At 50.2% G+C, this 13,993-nt stretch overlaps 1 protein-coding gene across 2 annotated transcripts in view; it reads right to left on the bottom strand.

Annotated features, from left to right (window-relative positions):
- The window catches only part of SPATA21 (spermatogenesis associated 21), a 49,415-nt gene that overhangs the window by 19,908 nt on the left and 15,514 nt on the right, over positions 1 to 13,993 (bottom strand). For both annotated transcript variants that reach the window (XM_033228235.1, XM_033228236.1), the window contains exons 6-7: positions 10,753 to 11,036; positions 10,351 to 10,399 (exon numbers count right to left, since the gene is read on the bottom strand). In XM_033228235.1, coding sequence (XP_033084126.1) covers positions 10,351 to 10,399; positions 10,753 to 11,036 — 333 coding nt within the window. The remainder of the gene's footprint in view (positions 1 to 10,350; positions 10,400 to 10,752; positions 11,037 to 13,993) is intronic.

The raw sequence follows: 13,993 nt of genomic DNA, 5'->3' as shown, positions 1-13,993 counted from the left end.
GAGATGATGTCTTGCTGTGTTTCCCAGGCTGGAGTGCAGTGGTGTGATCTTGGCTCACTGCAACCTCCACCTCCCAGGTTCAAGCGATTCTCCTGCCTCAGCCTCCTGAGTGGCTGGGACTACAGGCATGCATCACCATGCCCAGCTAATTTTTATATTTTTAGCAGAGATGGGGTTTTGCCACATTGACCAGGCTGCTCTCAAACTCCTGACCTCAGGTGATCTGTCTGTCTGCCTTGGCTTCCCAAAGTGCTGGGATTACAGGCATGAGCCACTGCACCTGGCCTAATCTTTGTGTTTTTTGTAGAGACAGGGTTTCACCATGTTGCCCAGGCTGGTCTGGAACTCCTGACCTCAGGTGATCCTCTGCCTTGGCCTCCCAAAGTGCTGGGATGACAAGTGTGAGCCACCACACCTGGCTGAGCCGTGGTCTTGAGTGAGTTACTCCCGGTCCCACCACTTGGCCTTGTTCATGCCTGTTGTCTGCCCTCCTGACCAGAAGGTAAGCATTGAGGGCAGGACCTTGGCTGCCTCTTCTCATTCACTCAGCAACCCCAGGCTCTCTTGCACCTGTTCCCTCTCCTCAGAGGGACTGCCTGTTCCCATTCTGCCTCCTGCCAGGCCAGGCTTTTCTCCCAGTGAAAGGCGCTGTGCTTACTACACACTCTCTCTTCCTAAATTACCAACTTTGCTTTCCCCACCAGATTACTTCTATCAGCATGTAAATATATTATCATCTTCTCTCTTTTATTTTGAAAGAAATAAGGTCTCATTTTGTTGCCCAGGCTGGAATGCGGTGACACGATCTCAGCTCACTGCCACCTTGAATTCCTGGGCTCAAGGGATAATCCCACCTCAGCCTCCCAAGTGGCTAAGACTACAGGTGCTCACCACCAGGCCTGGCTAATATTTTAATTTTTTGTAGAGACAGGGTCTCGTCTTGCCCAGGCTGGTCTCAAACCCCTGGGCTTAAATGATCCTCCTATCTCAGCCTCCCAAAGTGCTGGGATTACAGATGTGTGCCACCAAAGCCGGCTAATCTTCCTTCTTTAAGAAAAAAACAAAGTCTCCTGATACCACCTCACCTCCATCATCCCAGTTCTCTGCTCCCCTTCTATTGCAAAATTCCTTGAAAGCATTGGCTGTCCTGACTCCACACTTCCATCTCCAATCAGGCTCTGCCTAGCACTCCCTAAAGCTGCTCTTGTCATGCCACGGTCAGATCTCTGCCCTCATCTGAGTTGACCCCTTGGCAGCATTAGACACAGATGCCCATTCACTCTGTCCTTCTGGAAATGCCCCCTGCTCTAGACTCCCACCCCTCACTGGTTGCTCTGCCCCTGCCTCTGGTGCTGGCTCCTCCTCACTCGTGCTCTATTTCTCAGTGTTGTGGAGACCCAGGGATTTGTCCTCAGTCCTCCCCCTGCTCTGGGCTCCCTCCCTCCCTAGAAGTCGTCTTCCTGCCCATGACTCCATTTTCCTCACGTTTCTTTGTCCTTCCTAATACCAGACATCCTCCTTGACATCTCTTCTTGGGTGTCTAGAACAGGACCAAAGCAGAGACCTCAGATTCCTCTCATCTGCTGCTACCCAGGCTTGTGTCTCACTTAATGACATCCCCGTGGCTCATGCCCCAGACCTAGAGTCCTTTTTTTTATTTTCCAACTTTTTTTTTTTCATATGATAACATACACATAACATTTACCATCTTTGTTTGTTTGTTTGTTTTGAGACAGAGTCTCACTCTGTTGCCCAGGCTGGAGAGAAGTGGCTGGAGATCTTGGCTCACTGCAACCTCTGCCTCCTGTGTTCAAGCAATTCTCATGCCTCAGCCTCCCAAGTAGCTAGGATCACAGGTGTGCACCACCACACCTGGCTAATTTTTGTATTTTTAGTAGGGACAGGGTTTCACCATGTTGGCAAAACTGGTCTCAAACTCCTGACCTCAGGTGATATGCCTGCCTCGGCCTCCCAAAGTGCTGGGATTACAGGCATGAGCCACCATACCCGGGCACATTTACCACCTTAATGATTTTCTTTCTTTCTTTCTTTTTGAGATGAATTCTCGCTCTGTTGCCACGCTGGAGTGTGGTGGCATGATCTCGGCTCATTACAACCTCTGCCTCCCAGGTTCAAGCAATTCCCCTGCCTCACCCTCCCGAGTAGCTGGGACTACAGGTGCACGCTACCAAGCCTGGCTAATTTTTTGTATTTTAGTAGAGACAGGGTTTCATCATGTTGGTCAGCATGGCCTTGATCTCCTGACCTTGTGATCCACCCGCCTCGGCCTCTCAAAGTGCTGGGATTATAGGAATGAGCCACTGCGTCCAGCCAACGATTTTCTTTTTTTAGAGACAGAGTCCTGCTATGTTGCCCAGGCTGGTCTTTTCATCTTGTAGAACAGAAACTCCATATCCATTAAATAATAACCTCCTATCACCACTCCCCCGAGCCCTGGCAACTACCATTTCCACTTCCTGTCTCTACGGATTTGACTAAGAATCTCATATAAGGCCAGGCACGGTGGCTCACGCCTGTAATCCCAGCAATTTGGGAGGCCGAGGCTGGTGGTATCATGAGGTCAAGAGATCGAGACCATCCTGGCTACATGGTGAAACCCTGTCTCTACTAAAAATACAAAAAAAAAAAAAAAAAAAAATTAGCCAGGAGTGGTGGTGGGTGCCTGTAGTCCCAGCTACTCAAGAGGCTGAGGCAGGAGAATGGAGTGAACCTGGGAGGCGGAGCTTCCAGTGAGCCAAGATCGTGCCACTGCACTCCAGCCTGGGTGACAGAGCGAGACTCCGTCTCAAAAAAAGAATCTCATATAAGTGGAATTGCTTTGTCTTTTTGTCACTGGCTTATTTCACTTAGCATAACATCCTCAAAGCTCATCCATGTGGCAGCATGTGGCAGAATTTCCTCCCTTTTTTTTTTTTTTTTTTTTTTGAGACGGAGTCTCACTCTGTCGCCGGGGCTGGAGTGCAGTGGCCGGATCTCAGCTCACTGCAAGCTCTGCCTCCCGGGTTCACGCCATTCTCCTGCCTCAGCCTCCCGAGTAGCTGGAACTACAGGCGCCCGCCACCTCGCCCGGCTAGTTTTTGTATTTTTAGTAGAGACGGGGTTTCACCGTGTTAGCCAGGATGGTCTCGATCTCCTGACCTTGTGATCCGCCCGTCTCGGCCTCCCAAAGTGCTGGGATTACAGGCTTGAGCCACCGCGCCCGGCCAATTTCCTCCCTTTTTAAGGCTGAATAATCTATTGTATGTACAGACCACATCTGGCATATCCATTCATCTGTCAATGGACACTTGGGTTGCTTTCATCTGTTATCCGCTGTGAATAATACTGCCATGAACATAAGTGAACAAAGATCTCCTTGAGACCCTGCTTTCAATTCTCTGGGGTATATACCCAGAAATGGAGTTTCAGCATCGTATAGTAGTAATTGTATCTTTAATTTTCTGAGGAACTGCTATCATACTCTTTTCTTTTTTCTCTTCTCTTCTCTTCTCTTTCCTTTTTTTTTGAGACAGAGTTTTGCTCTTGTTGCCCAGGTGGGAGTGCAATGGCATGGTCTTGGCTCACTGCAACCTCTGCCTGCCAGGTTCAAGCGATTCTCATGGCTCAGCCCCTGGAGTAGCTGGAACTACAGGTGCGTGCCACCACGCCTGGCTAATTTTTGTATTTTTAGTAGAGACAGGGTTTTGCCATATTGGCCAGGCTGGTCTTGAACTCCTGACCGCAAGCGATCTGCCCGCCTCGACTTCCCAAAGTGCTGGGATTACAGGTGTGAGCCACCATGCAGGCCTATCATGTTTACCACGTTTACCATCATGTTTACCACATGTTTACCACAGTAGCTGTACCATTTTCCATTTCTACCAGCAGTACGTAGGTGTTCCAGTTTCCTTGTCAACATTTGTTATTTTCTGTTATTTTTTTTTTTTTTTCTTGTTATAGCAGTCGTCCTGATGAGTGTGAACCTAGAGTCTTTTTTTTTTTTTTTTTGAGACAGAGTCTCGTTCTGTCTCCCAGGCTGGAGTGCAGTGGCGTGATCTTGGCTCACTGTAACTTCTGCCTCCCGGGTTCAAGTGATTCTCATGCCTCAGCCTCCCAAGTAGGTGGGATCACAGGTGTGCGCCACCACAGCCCGGCTAATTTTTTTGTATTTTTAGTGGAGACGGGGTTTTGCCATGTTGCCTAGGCTGGTCTCAAACTCCTGGCCTCAAGTGATCTGCCCACCTCAGCCACTCAAAGTGTTGGGATTACAGGCATAAGCCACTGCACCCGGCCTAAACTGTATTTATTTGTTGACATGTAATGGTCTAGACTTTCCGCCAACTAGGTCACAAGCTCCATTCACTATGAAGTCACCAGTTTCACAACTGTGTTTGGTATGTCGTCCTCAATATGTATGTTAACTAAACACTGATTATTTCACTTTTCTCAGTGACGTCTGAGAAGCAAGATAATGTAAATAATCTTGCTAAGCGTTTACAGAGTAAACGCTTAGCAAGCAGTAGGGTTGAAAATAATTCAACCTGTAATCCCAGCACTTTGGGAAGCTGAGGCGGGTGGATCACCTGAGGTAGGGAGTTTGAGACCAGCCTGACCAACATGGAGAAACCCCGTCTCTGCTAAAAATGCAAGATTAGCTGGACGTTTTTCACATGCCTGTAATCCCAGCTACTGGGGAGGGCTGAGGCAGGAGAATTGTTTAAACCTGGGAGGCGGAGGTTGAGGTGAGCTGAGATCACACCATTGCAACTTCAGCCTGGGCAACAAGAGCAAAATTCCATCTCAAAAAAAAAAAAAAAAAAAAAATTCTAGTTGAGTATTCTGAAGCCTAGAAAGGAGACCCAATTTTCCCATGCCAAAAACTCCTTTAATTGTTTTTCTGAATTAAAGGCAAATGCTCAATTTCTGTGAAGCCTAAAACAAACTAGCAATCAAAAGCAGTTCTGGGCTGGGTGCGGTGGCTCATGCCTGTAATCCTAACACTTCGGGATGCTGAGGCAGGTGGATTGCTTGAGCTCAGGAGTTTGAGAACAGCCTGGGCAACATGGTGGAACCCTGTCTCTACAGAAAACACAAAAATTAGCCAGGCATGGTGGCTCGCGCCTGTACTACCAGCTACTTGAAGGGGCTGAGGTGGGAGGATTACTTGAGCCCAGGAGGCGGAGGCTGCAGTGAGCCAAGATTGTGCCACTGCACTCTAGCATGGGCGACAGAATGTGACCCTGTCTCAAAAAAGAAAAAAAAAAGGCAGTTCTGGGGCTCCCACTCCATTGTGATATTGGGGGCCCAAGATGGTAGCCATGAATCCAGCCTCACTGTCATGTTGGCCCTCTGGCGACTACAGGGCTTCCGAAGTCCGAGGCCTCTGCCCCGTCGCAGATGCAGACTCTGAGCCCCGAGGTGGGTAGGGGTCTGTCTCAGAATATGTCCTATTATTTCAGGACCCAGCCCCAAGCTCTGCTCCCAGCACGCACTCAGCCTGTGGGTGAATAATGGTGCCAAGCCCCTGACATCTTTCCTTCCAGCTTCTCTAGCCCTTACACACCTGGATTCCTCCTGCCTTCTCTGAGCCCCTTCGACCTGGCACCACGTGTCCTGCACAGACTACTGGGTTGACCTCTGTGCAGCTCTTGTGTCACTGCCCTGCTACCCCTGAGCCTGCGGGGGCTGCCTGTGACCGTCACGCCCATCCCTTCATCCACCTGTGCCACACGTGCAGTCACGTGGATACAGGGGTGCCTAGTCCCCAGCCTCCAGGTGCTCTAATCTAGTATTTATTCTTCTAGCTTTGTGCAAGGTGTTAAGAGGGACATTAGAGTGCTAAGGCCAAATGCTCCACTCTAGGACTGTGCAGGATGGGTCTCCGGGTGCAGGTGGGCCTTAGACCCACCTAGTTCTCTCTCATTTTTCACTTGTTAAAACCGATTATGTAGTTAAAGAATTATATAGTTCTGAAGATTATATAGTTAAAGAATATGCTGGGAATGCAATATCCTAAGATAGAGAGGGACTGGCTGCAACACCCCCAGGATCTATCTGTTCCACTCCCCTGAGCCCCAGAAATAGGACAGCCTTCAAGGCTTTAGCCCAGCAAAGCATGTCACCTTGAAGTATAAAACCCAGGGTGAGCTGCTTTCTGGGGTCCCTCAGCAAGTGGGGCACATGTAGACAAGACTCCCTCTGCCCCAGACAGCTTTCCTGAGCCTTGGGGGCCAGGCTCACAGTGGATCCCATGCTTCTGTTGTCCTTTGCTGCCCATCTTTAGTAATAAACCCGTTTTATATAACATGTATGTATGGATATTCTGCCTCACTGGACTCAGACAAGTTGGTAACCAGTACATGGTGAGCCTGCCTCACATACTGGATGCTTCGTATCACAGCCAGCCTAGCTTTTCAGCCGCTCTGACCATCGTATCCAATATGCTTGTCCCGTGAGGCCCAGATGATGGCCCTCCATTGTCAGTCTTCATTCACCTTCTTTCCTATCTCTGTAACTTTCCTTGTGATGGGTCTGCTGCTGCCTGGCTGCCCTTTCTTTGCTTTTTTTTTTTTTTTGAGACGGAGTTTCATTCGCTGCCTAGGCTGGAGTGCAATGGCACGATCTCAGCTCACTGCAGTCTCTGCCTCCTGGGTTCAAGTGATTCTCCTGCCTCAGCCTCCCGAGTAGCCGGGACTACAGGCACCTGCCACCATGCCCAGCTAATTTTTTGTGGGTTTTTTTTTTTTTTTGAGACAAAGTCTCACTCTTGTCCCCCAGGCTAGGGTGCGATGGCGCCATCTCAGCTCACTGCAGCCTCTGCCTCCTGGGTTCAAGTGATTCTCCTGCCTTGGCCCCCTGAGTAGCTGGGATTATAGGTGCCTGCCACCATGCCTGGCTAATTTTTTTGTATTTTTAGTAGAGACGGGATTTCCCCGTGTTGGCCAAGCTGGTCTTGAACTCTAACCTCAAGTAATCCACCTGCCTCGGCCTCCCAAAGTGCTCGGATTACAGGCGTGAGCCACTGCACCCATCCCTGGCTACTCCCCTTTCTACTCCCTGGCTCTGTCCGTATTCCGTTCCCTCTGTATAGTCTAATATCAGTCCTCCCTCTCCAGAAAGCTACCCAATGGTCTCAGGGCTCCTCTGAGTGCCTGCAGGACCTCCTGTCCAGGACTCTCATCTCTTGTGGTGCCAACAGCTCAGCTGCATCCTCCGGAGCAGGGAGCAGGGGCCCTCCTCGGCTTTCCTTGTCCTTTCCCTCCAAGCACTGGGCCTGGTATGCCACAGAGACTCAGTATGTACTTGCGGAGCCAAATTGTGCCCTCTCCTCTTCTCCCCCACAGTATCCAGCCCACTCTGTGCATGGGGTAGGGATGGGGGAAAAGGTGGAAACGCACAGGCAAGGAATAGTTCTTATTTCTCTCTCTCTCTCTTTTTTTTTTTTTTTTTCCAAGACAGAGTCATGCTCTGTTGCTCGGGATGTCGAGTGCAGTGGTGTGATCTTGGCTCACTGCATCCTCTGCCTCACAGGTTCAAGCGATTCTCCTGCCTCAGCCTCCTGAGTAGCTGGGACTACGGGCGCACACCACCATGCCTGACTAATTTTTGTATTTTGGCCAGGCAGGTCCTGAACCCCTGACCTCAGGTGACCCACCCGCCTCGGCCTCCCAAAGTGCTGGGATTATAGGCGTAAGCCACCGCATCCAGCCTAGTTCCTATTTCTCATCTGACTTCTCACCAGTTCAGAGAGGTACCTTGTCTCATTCCCATCCATTCATTTATTCACCACATTCCTGTTGAGTACCTACCATGTGCTGGGCATTGTTTGAGGCACAAAACACAGAGGGTAAGTCAATTAGCGAGGCTGCCCTCAGGGAGCTTGTGTTCTAGATGATGAATAGGTTGACAACTTAAAGATCATGTCAGAGGGAGAAAGTACTACAAAGACAACAAAACAGGGCAATGTGATAAGCAGAGTGTGGCTGACAGGTTCCTTGAGATCGGCTGGCCAGGGAAGGCCTCGTGGAAAAAAACTGATGTCGAAACTGAAAAGTGAATGACTCAAAAGAGTTAGCCATTAGACTGTCTATGGGGAGGAGTTCAGGCACAGGCACACTCAAAGGCCCTGAGGTGAGACTAGGCTTAGCATATTCAAAGGCTGGAGGTCAGACCAGAGTGGCTAGACATAGGGCTTTATGGATCTTGGTGAAGATTTTGGATCTTATTCTAAGAAGATGAGGCTTGGACTAGGGTAATGAAAGAGGGGGTGGAAAGAAGGGACGGATTCAGGATTTATTTTGTAGGTAGCACTAAACAGGGCTTGTTGACACACGTGAAAGGATTATCGAGAGAAAAGGAGGAATCAGGTGATTTTGAGCTGGGTTGCATGAGTCCCTTGGGTGAGAAAGGCAGTGTCATTTGCTGGACTGAAGAAGACTGCTGTGGTCATGTTTGAGAAGTGAATTAGCCAGCCAGAGGGAATTCAAGTAGACCATTGTATATGTGAACATGAAATTTAAAAGCAAGGTCTATGGCTGGGTGCGGTGGCTCACGCCTGTAATCTGAGCACTTTGGGAGGCCGTGGTGGGCGGATCACCTGAGGTAAGGAGTTCAAGAGCAGCCTGGCCAATATGGTGAAACCCCGTCTCTACTAAAAATACAAAAATTAGCCAGGTGAGGTGGTGCGTGCCTGTGATCCCACCTACTCGGGAGGCTGAGGCAAGAGAATCGCTTGAATCTCAGAGACAGAGGTTGCAGTGAGCTGAGACTGTACCACTGCACTCCGGCCTGTGTCAATTAAAAAAAAAAAAAGGCAAAGTCTCGCCTGAAGATGTGGATTTGGGAATCATCAGAGGGACCGAATAAGATCATCCAGGCAGAGAATGGAGATGGGAGACCAGAGCACGGAGCCCCGAGGGTGGAGAAGATGAGGAGGAACTAGGGAGGGAGACTGAGAAGGAGTTGCTAGTGACATGGGAGGAGAACCAAGGTGGGGCTGTCACAGAGCCTGCAGAAGGCAGCATTGAGAAGAAGAGAGGGAGCCGCTGTGTCTTCTGCTGTTTTGAGGTGGGCTCTGTAAGGACAGAGCTTTTCCATTTGATAAGCCAGATGGAGATTATGGAGACCCCGATAAAAGCTCTCATATGGGGACGTGTTGAGAAAAGACAAGCAGAGGAGGTGAGGGAGACAATTATTGAGGGATGATGCTGCAAAGGGGAGCAAAGAAAGATGGCTTTTGATGTGGGGCATGCTGGTGCACGCCTGTAGTCCCAGCTACTCGGGAGGCTGAGACTAGCTTGAACCCGGGAGGTAGAGGTTGCAGTGAGCCGTGATCACACCACTGCACTCCAGCCTGGGCAACAGAGGTTCTGTCTCAAAAAAAAAAAAAGGAAAAAAAATAAAGAAAGGCAGCTTTTGATATTGTGGAGGCTAAGCCATATTTGTATGCTGATGGACTCATCCTGTAGTAATGCAGAGAGGGATCATGTGGTGGGGGAGGGGACGAGAGCTAATGAATAAGTGGGTAGACAGCCATGGGACCTGGGGCCCATCTTCACAGCTCCCATTGCAGCCAAATCAAGGCAGGGAGTGTGGTGGGTTTGGGACTGCTTCTCATCTGATGCTTCTGTTTGTCAGTGACACACAGGTGAGATGAGGGGCACGGAGGGTGCTGTTGTGAAATGATAAGCTGGAGCAGAGGGGAGGGCGGTGTGGCCATGGAAAAGTGAGACTTGCCAGCAGCACCTGGCATGAGTGGTTACTGCTTGAAAGTGAAACCCATCAACAAGACAGGATGTTCTCCAGCCGCGCTGAGCGGCTCAACATGGGTACAAGGCTGGGTGGGTTTAGCCAGGGTGGGGTTTTGCCAATGAACACAGCAGGATGAGACAGGGCAGGTGCTGGCAGGGCATGCTAGTGACTGTGTATTTGCAGGTTGCCGGGTCAGGTCAAAGAATTAGGAAGTGGCAGAGCCGGGGGTGGGGAGGGTGTCTGGGAGAGGTTGGGGAAGCCTCCCAGGTGTTCAGGGACACTTTGGATTGTGTGGCTGTGGCCGAGGGCAAATGGGTGGAAGAAATCCATGCTGATGTGGAAGAAGCCACCACCTGGGATGGACCCAAGGGCTCCAGAGCATAAGAGCATTCTTGACGCCCACTCAGAATACACACACAGGCACACACACATGTGTGCACATCCATGTGCACTTTCACACACAGCCACACACACCTTCTTCAGTTTGACTCCAAATAGGGTTTTGACGTGCCATATCTGCCTCTGCCCTTTTCCTCCTCCTGATCCCCCCTGCCCTTCCCCTACACAGCCTGTCCCCATTCCCATTATGGCCCTACTTACTGGTGGAGGAAGAGGCCCCGGTGCTGGCTGGGTCTCCACAGCCTCACCCCTGAATAGAGGAGAAACCCGCAGGTGGGAGAAGGGCTCAGCTGAAGGTTTGCCCCCTTACCCTCCCCTCTCAGCCCCGAGGACACTCAGTTCCACCCCAGCCTCATCCCCTTGGCCTTCTCATTTCAGGGGGCTCCTTATTTCCCCACATCCTCATGTATACAGGCTCACGGAACCAAGAATTCTGGTATTCCAGCCGTTACACAGATGGGGAAATTGAGACCCAGGGGAGCATGACTTGCCCAAGGTCCTCTACCGGGTCAGGAGCAGTCTGGACTAGAATTCACCTCACCTGAAACTCAGCAGAAGGGCATCCTTGTTGGGGGCAGGGGATGGCACTGGAGGGTGACTTACCCTCCTTTTGTTTTTGTAGGTCCAGGCGTGGATGGCAGGAAGGAGCTGGCTATCTTTTCCTCTGGAGCCACCATGGACACTGGGGGCATTGCTTCCTGAGAGCTGTCCCCATGTACCCCTGGGCTGGGCTCTGGCGGAGCCTCCTGTGGCCTGATGTGTGGCGCATCTGCCTCCTTGGGGCGCTTGTCTCCCAGAGGCTGGCCACGGCCGGCCAAGGGGCAGCAAGGCTCTGCTGGCTGCACCATGTCTGCCTGGTGACCGAGGGTGGATTGATATCCGGGGCCCTGCCAAGGACAAGGACACTAAGGCTGGGGAGCTCCATCCTGGTTCCCAGGTGAACTTCAAAGCTCCAGGTGAACTGGAGACCAGTTACGACATGCTTACTAGGATCCCAGCACTTCAGGCATCATCTTAATTCTCCCAGTGCCCCTAGAAGGCAGCACAGGTACTCCTACATTTTGAGGGGTGAAGAAATTGAAGCCCAGAGAAGGTGTGGCCTACCCAAAGAACCACACTTCCCTGCGGGAGTGGAATGAGAGCATGGAAAATTGAGAAGATCCCCTTTAAATAGGATTTTCTTGTGTGTGTGTGTGTGTGTGTGTGTGTGTGTGTTTTATTTTTTTCTCTTTTTTGAGACAAGTCTCACTCTGTCACCCAGGCTAGAGTACAGTGGCACGAACACAGCTCATTGCAGCCTTAACCTCCTAGGCTCAAGGGATCCCCCTGCTTCAGCCTCCCAAGTGGCTGGGACTACAGATATCTATCACCACGCCTGGCTGATATTTTTAAATTTTTGGTAGAGATGAGGTCTCACTATGTTGCTCAGGCTGGTCTTGAACTCCTGGGCTCAAGTATTCCTCCTGCCTCAGCCTCCCGAAGTGCTGGGATTACAGGCATGAGCCACCACGCCCAGCCTTAAATGGGATTTTCCAAGGGATGTTTCAAAGAACAAGAATCCTTCACGAGGCTCCTTAAAAAGAGGGGTTTTGGCCAGGCGTGGTGGTACACACCTGCAATCTCAGAATTTTGGGAGGCCGAGGGGCAGGTGGATCACTTGAAGTCAGGAATTCATGACCAGCCTGGCCAATATGGTGAAATTCCATCTCTACTAAAAATATAAAATTAGCTAGGCATGGTGGCTCATGCCTGTAATCCCAGCTATTTGGGAGGCTGAGGCATGAGAATCACTTGAACCCAGGAGGTGGAGGTTGCAATAAGCCATGATCACACCACTGCACTCTAGCCTGGGAGACAGAGTGAGACTCTGTCTCTTAAATAAATAAATAAATAAATAAAGGCCTAAGTGGGTGGATCACATGAGGTTAGGAGTTCGGGACCAGCCTGGCCAACATGGTGAAACCCTGTCTCTACTAAAAATACAAAAATTAGCTGGGCGTGGTGGTGTGTGCCTGTAATCCCAGCCACTCAGGAGACTGAGGTGGGAGGATCACTTGAACCCGGGAGGCAGAGGTTGCAGTGAGCCAAGATCACACCACTGCATTCCAGCCTGGGCAATAGGGCAAGACTCCATGTCAAAAAAAAAAAAAAAGAAAAGAAAACAAAGAAAAGAAATGTGGTATATTGTGGTATATCCATAGAATGGAAATATTACTGAGTAACAAAAAGAACAACATGTTGATACACACAATACATGAATCTCTTTCTTTTTCTCTCTCTCTTCTTTTTTTTTTTTTGAGACAGAGTCTCGCTCTGTCCTTCAGGCTGGAGTGCAATGGCGCAATCTTGGCTCACTGCAACCTCTGCCTTCCGGGTTCAAGTGATGCTCCTGCCTCAGCCTTCTGAGTAGCTGGGATTACATGCGCCTGCCACCATGCCCAGCTAATTTTTATTTTTATTTATTTATTTTTTTGAGATGGAGTCTCGCTGAGTTGCCCAGGCTGGAGTGCAGTGGCGCGATCTCGGTTCACTGCAAGCTCCGCCTCCCGGGTTTACGCCATTCTCCTGCCTCAGCCTCCCGAGTGGCTGGGACTACAGGCGCCCTCCGCCACGCCTGGCTAATTTTTTTTTTTTTTTTTTTTTTTTTTTTTGAGACGGAGTCTTGCTCTGCCACCCAGGCTGGAGTGCAGTGGCCGGATCTCAGCTCACTGCAAGCTCCGCCTCCCGGGTTTACGCCATTCTCCTGCCTCAGCCTCCCGAGTAGCTGGGACTACAGGCGCCCGCCTCGTCACCCGGCTAGTTTTTTGTATTTTTAAGTAGAGACAGGGTTTCACCGTATTAGCCAGGATGGTCTCGATCTCCTGACCTCGTGATCCACCCGTCTCGGCCTCCCAAAATGCTGGGATTACAGGCTTGAGCCACCGCGCCTGGCCTTTTTTTGTATTTTTAGTAGGAGACGGGGTTTCACTGTGTTAGCCAAGATGATCTCGATCTCCTGACCTCATGATCTGCCCACCTCGGCCTCCCAAAGTGCTGGGATTACAGGTGTGAGCCACCGCACCCGGCCTCGCCTGGCTAGTTTTTATATTTTTAGTAGAGATGGGGTTTCACCAGGTTGGCCAAGCTGGTCCTGAACTCCTGACCTCAGGTGATTTACCCGCCTCAGCCTCCCAAAGTGCTGGGATTACAGGCTGAGCCACTGCACTCGGCCTAGATGAAATCTCAAATAGTCATGTGAAGTGAACGAAACCAGACAGAAAGAATGTACACTGTACAATTCCATTTGTGTAAAATTCCATGAAATACAAACAAATCTATAGTGATAGTTGGTGGTTGCCTGGGGATAGGAGACTAGTGGGAGGGGGGATGAGAAAGGGCATGAGGAAATGGTTGGAGTGATGGCTATGTTTGCTTTCTTGATTGTGGGGATGGTTTTGTGGGTGTGTACATATGTCAAAACATTAAACTGTATACTTGAAGTATATGCAAGTGTATGCCAATTATACCTCACTGAAGCTGTTAAAAATAAATCTTACAAGGCCAGGTGTGGTGGCTCACACCTGTAATCCCAGCACTTTGGGAGGCTGAGGCAGGCGGATCACAAGGTCAGGAGACTGAGACCATCCTGGCTAACACGGTGAAACCCTGTCTCTACTAAAAATACAAAAAAATTAGCCAGGCATGGTGGCGGGTGCATGTAGTCCCAGCTACTTGGGAGGCTGAGGTAGGAGAATGGCGTGAACCTGGAAGGCAGAACTTGCAGTGAGCCGAGATCGTGCCACTGCACTCCAACCTGGGTGACAGAGTGAGACTCCGTCTCAAAAAAAAAAAAAAGCTTAAAATA

Source organism: Trachypithecus francoisi, unplaced genomic scaffold (assembly GCF_009764315.1).
Source record: "Trachypithecus francoisi isolate TF-2019V2 unplaced genomic scaffold, Tfra_2.0 Lachesis_group12, whole genome shotgun sequence".
Taxonomy (NCBI): Eukaryota; Metazoa; Chordata; class Mammalia; order Primates; family Cercopithecidae; genus Trachypithecus; species Trachypithecus francoisi.
The sequence above is the reverse complement of the archived record's forward strand: the minus strand, read 5'-3'. Positions and strand labels throughout refer to the sequence as shown.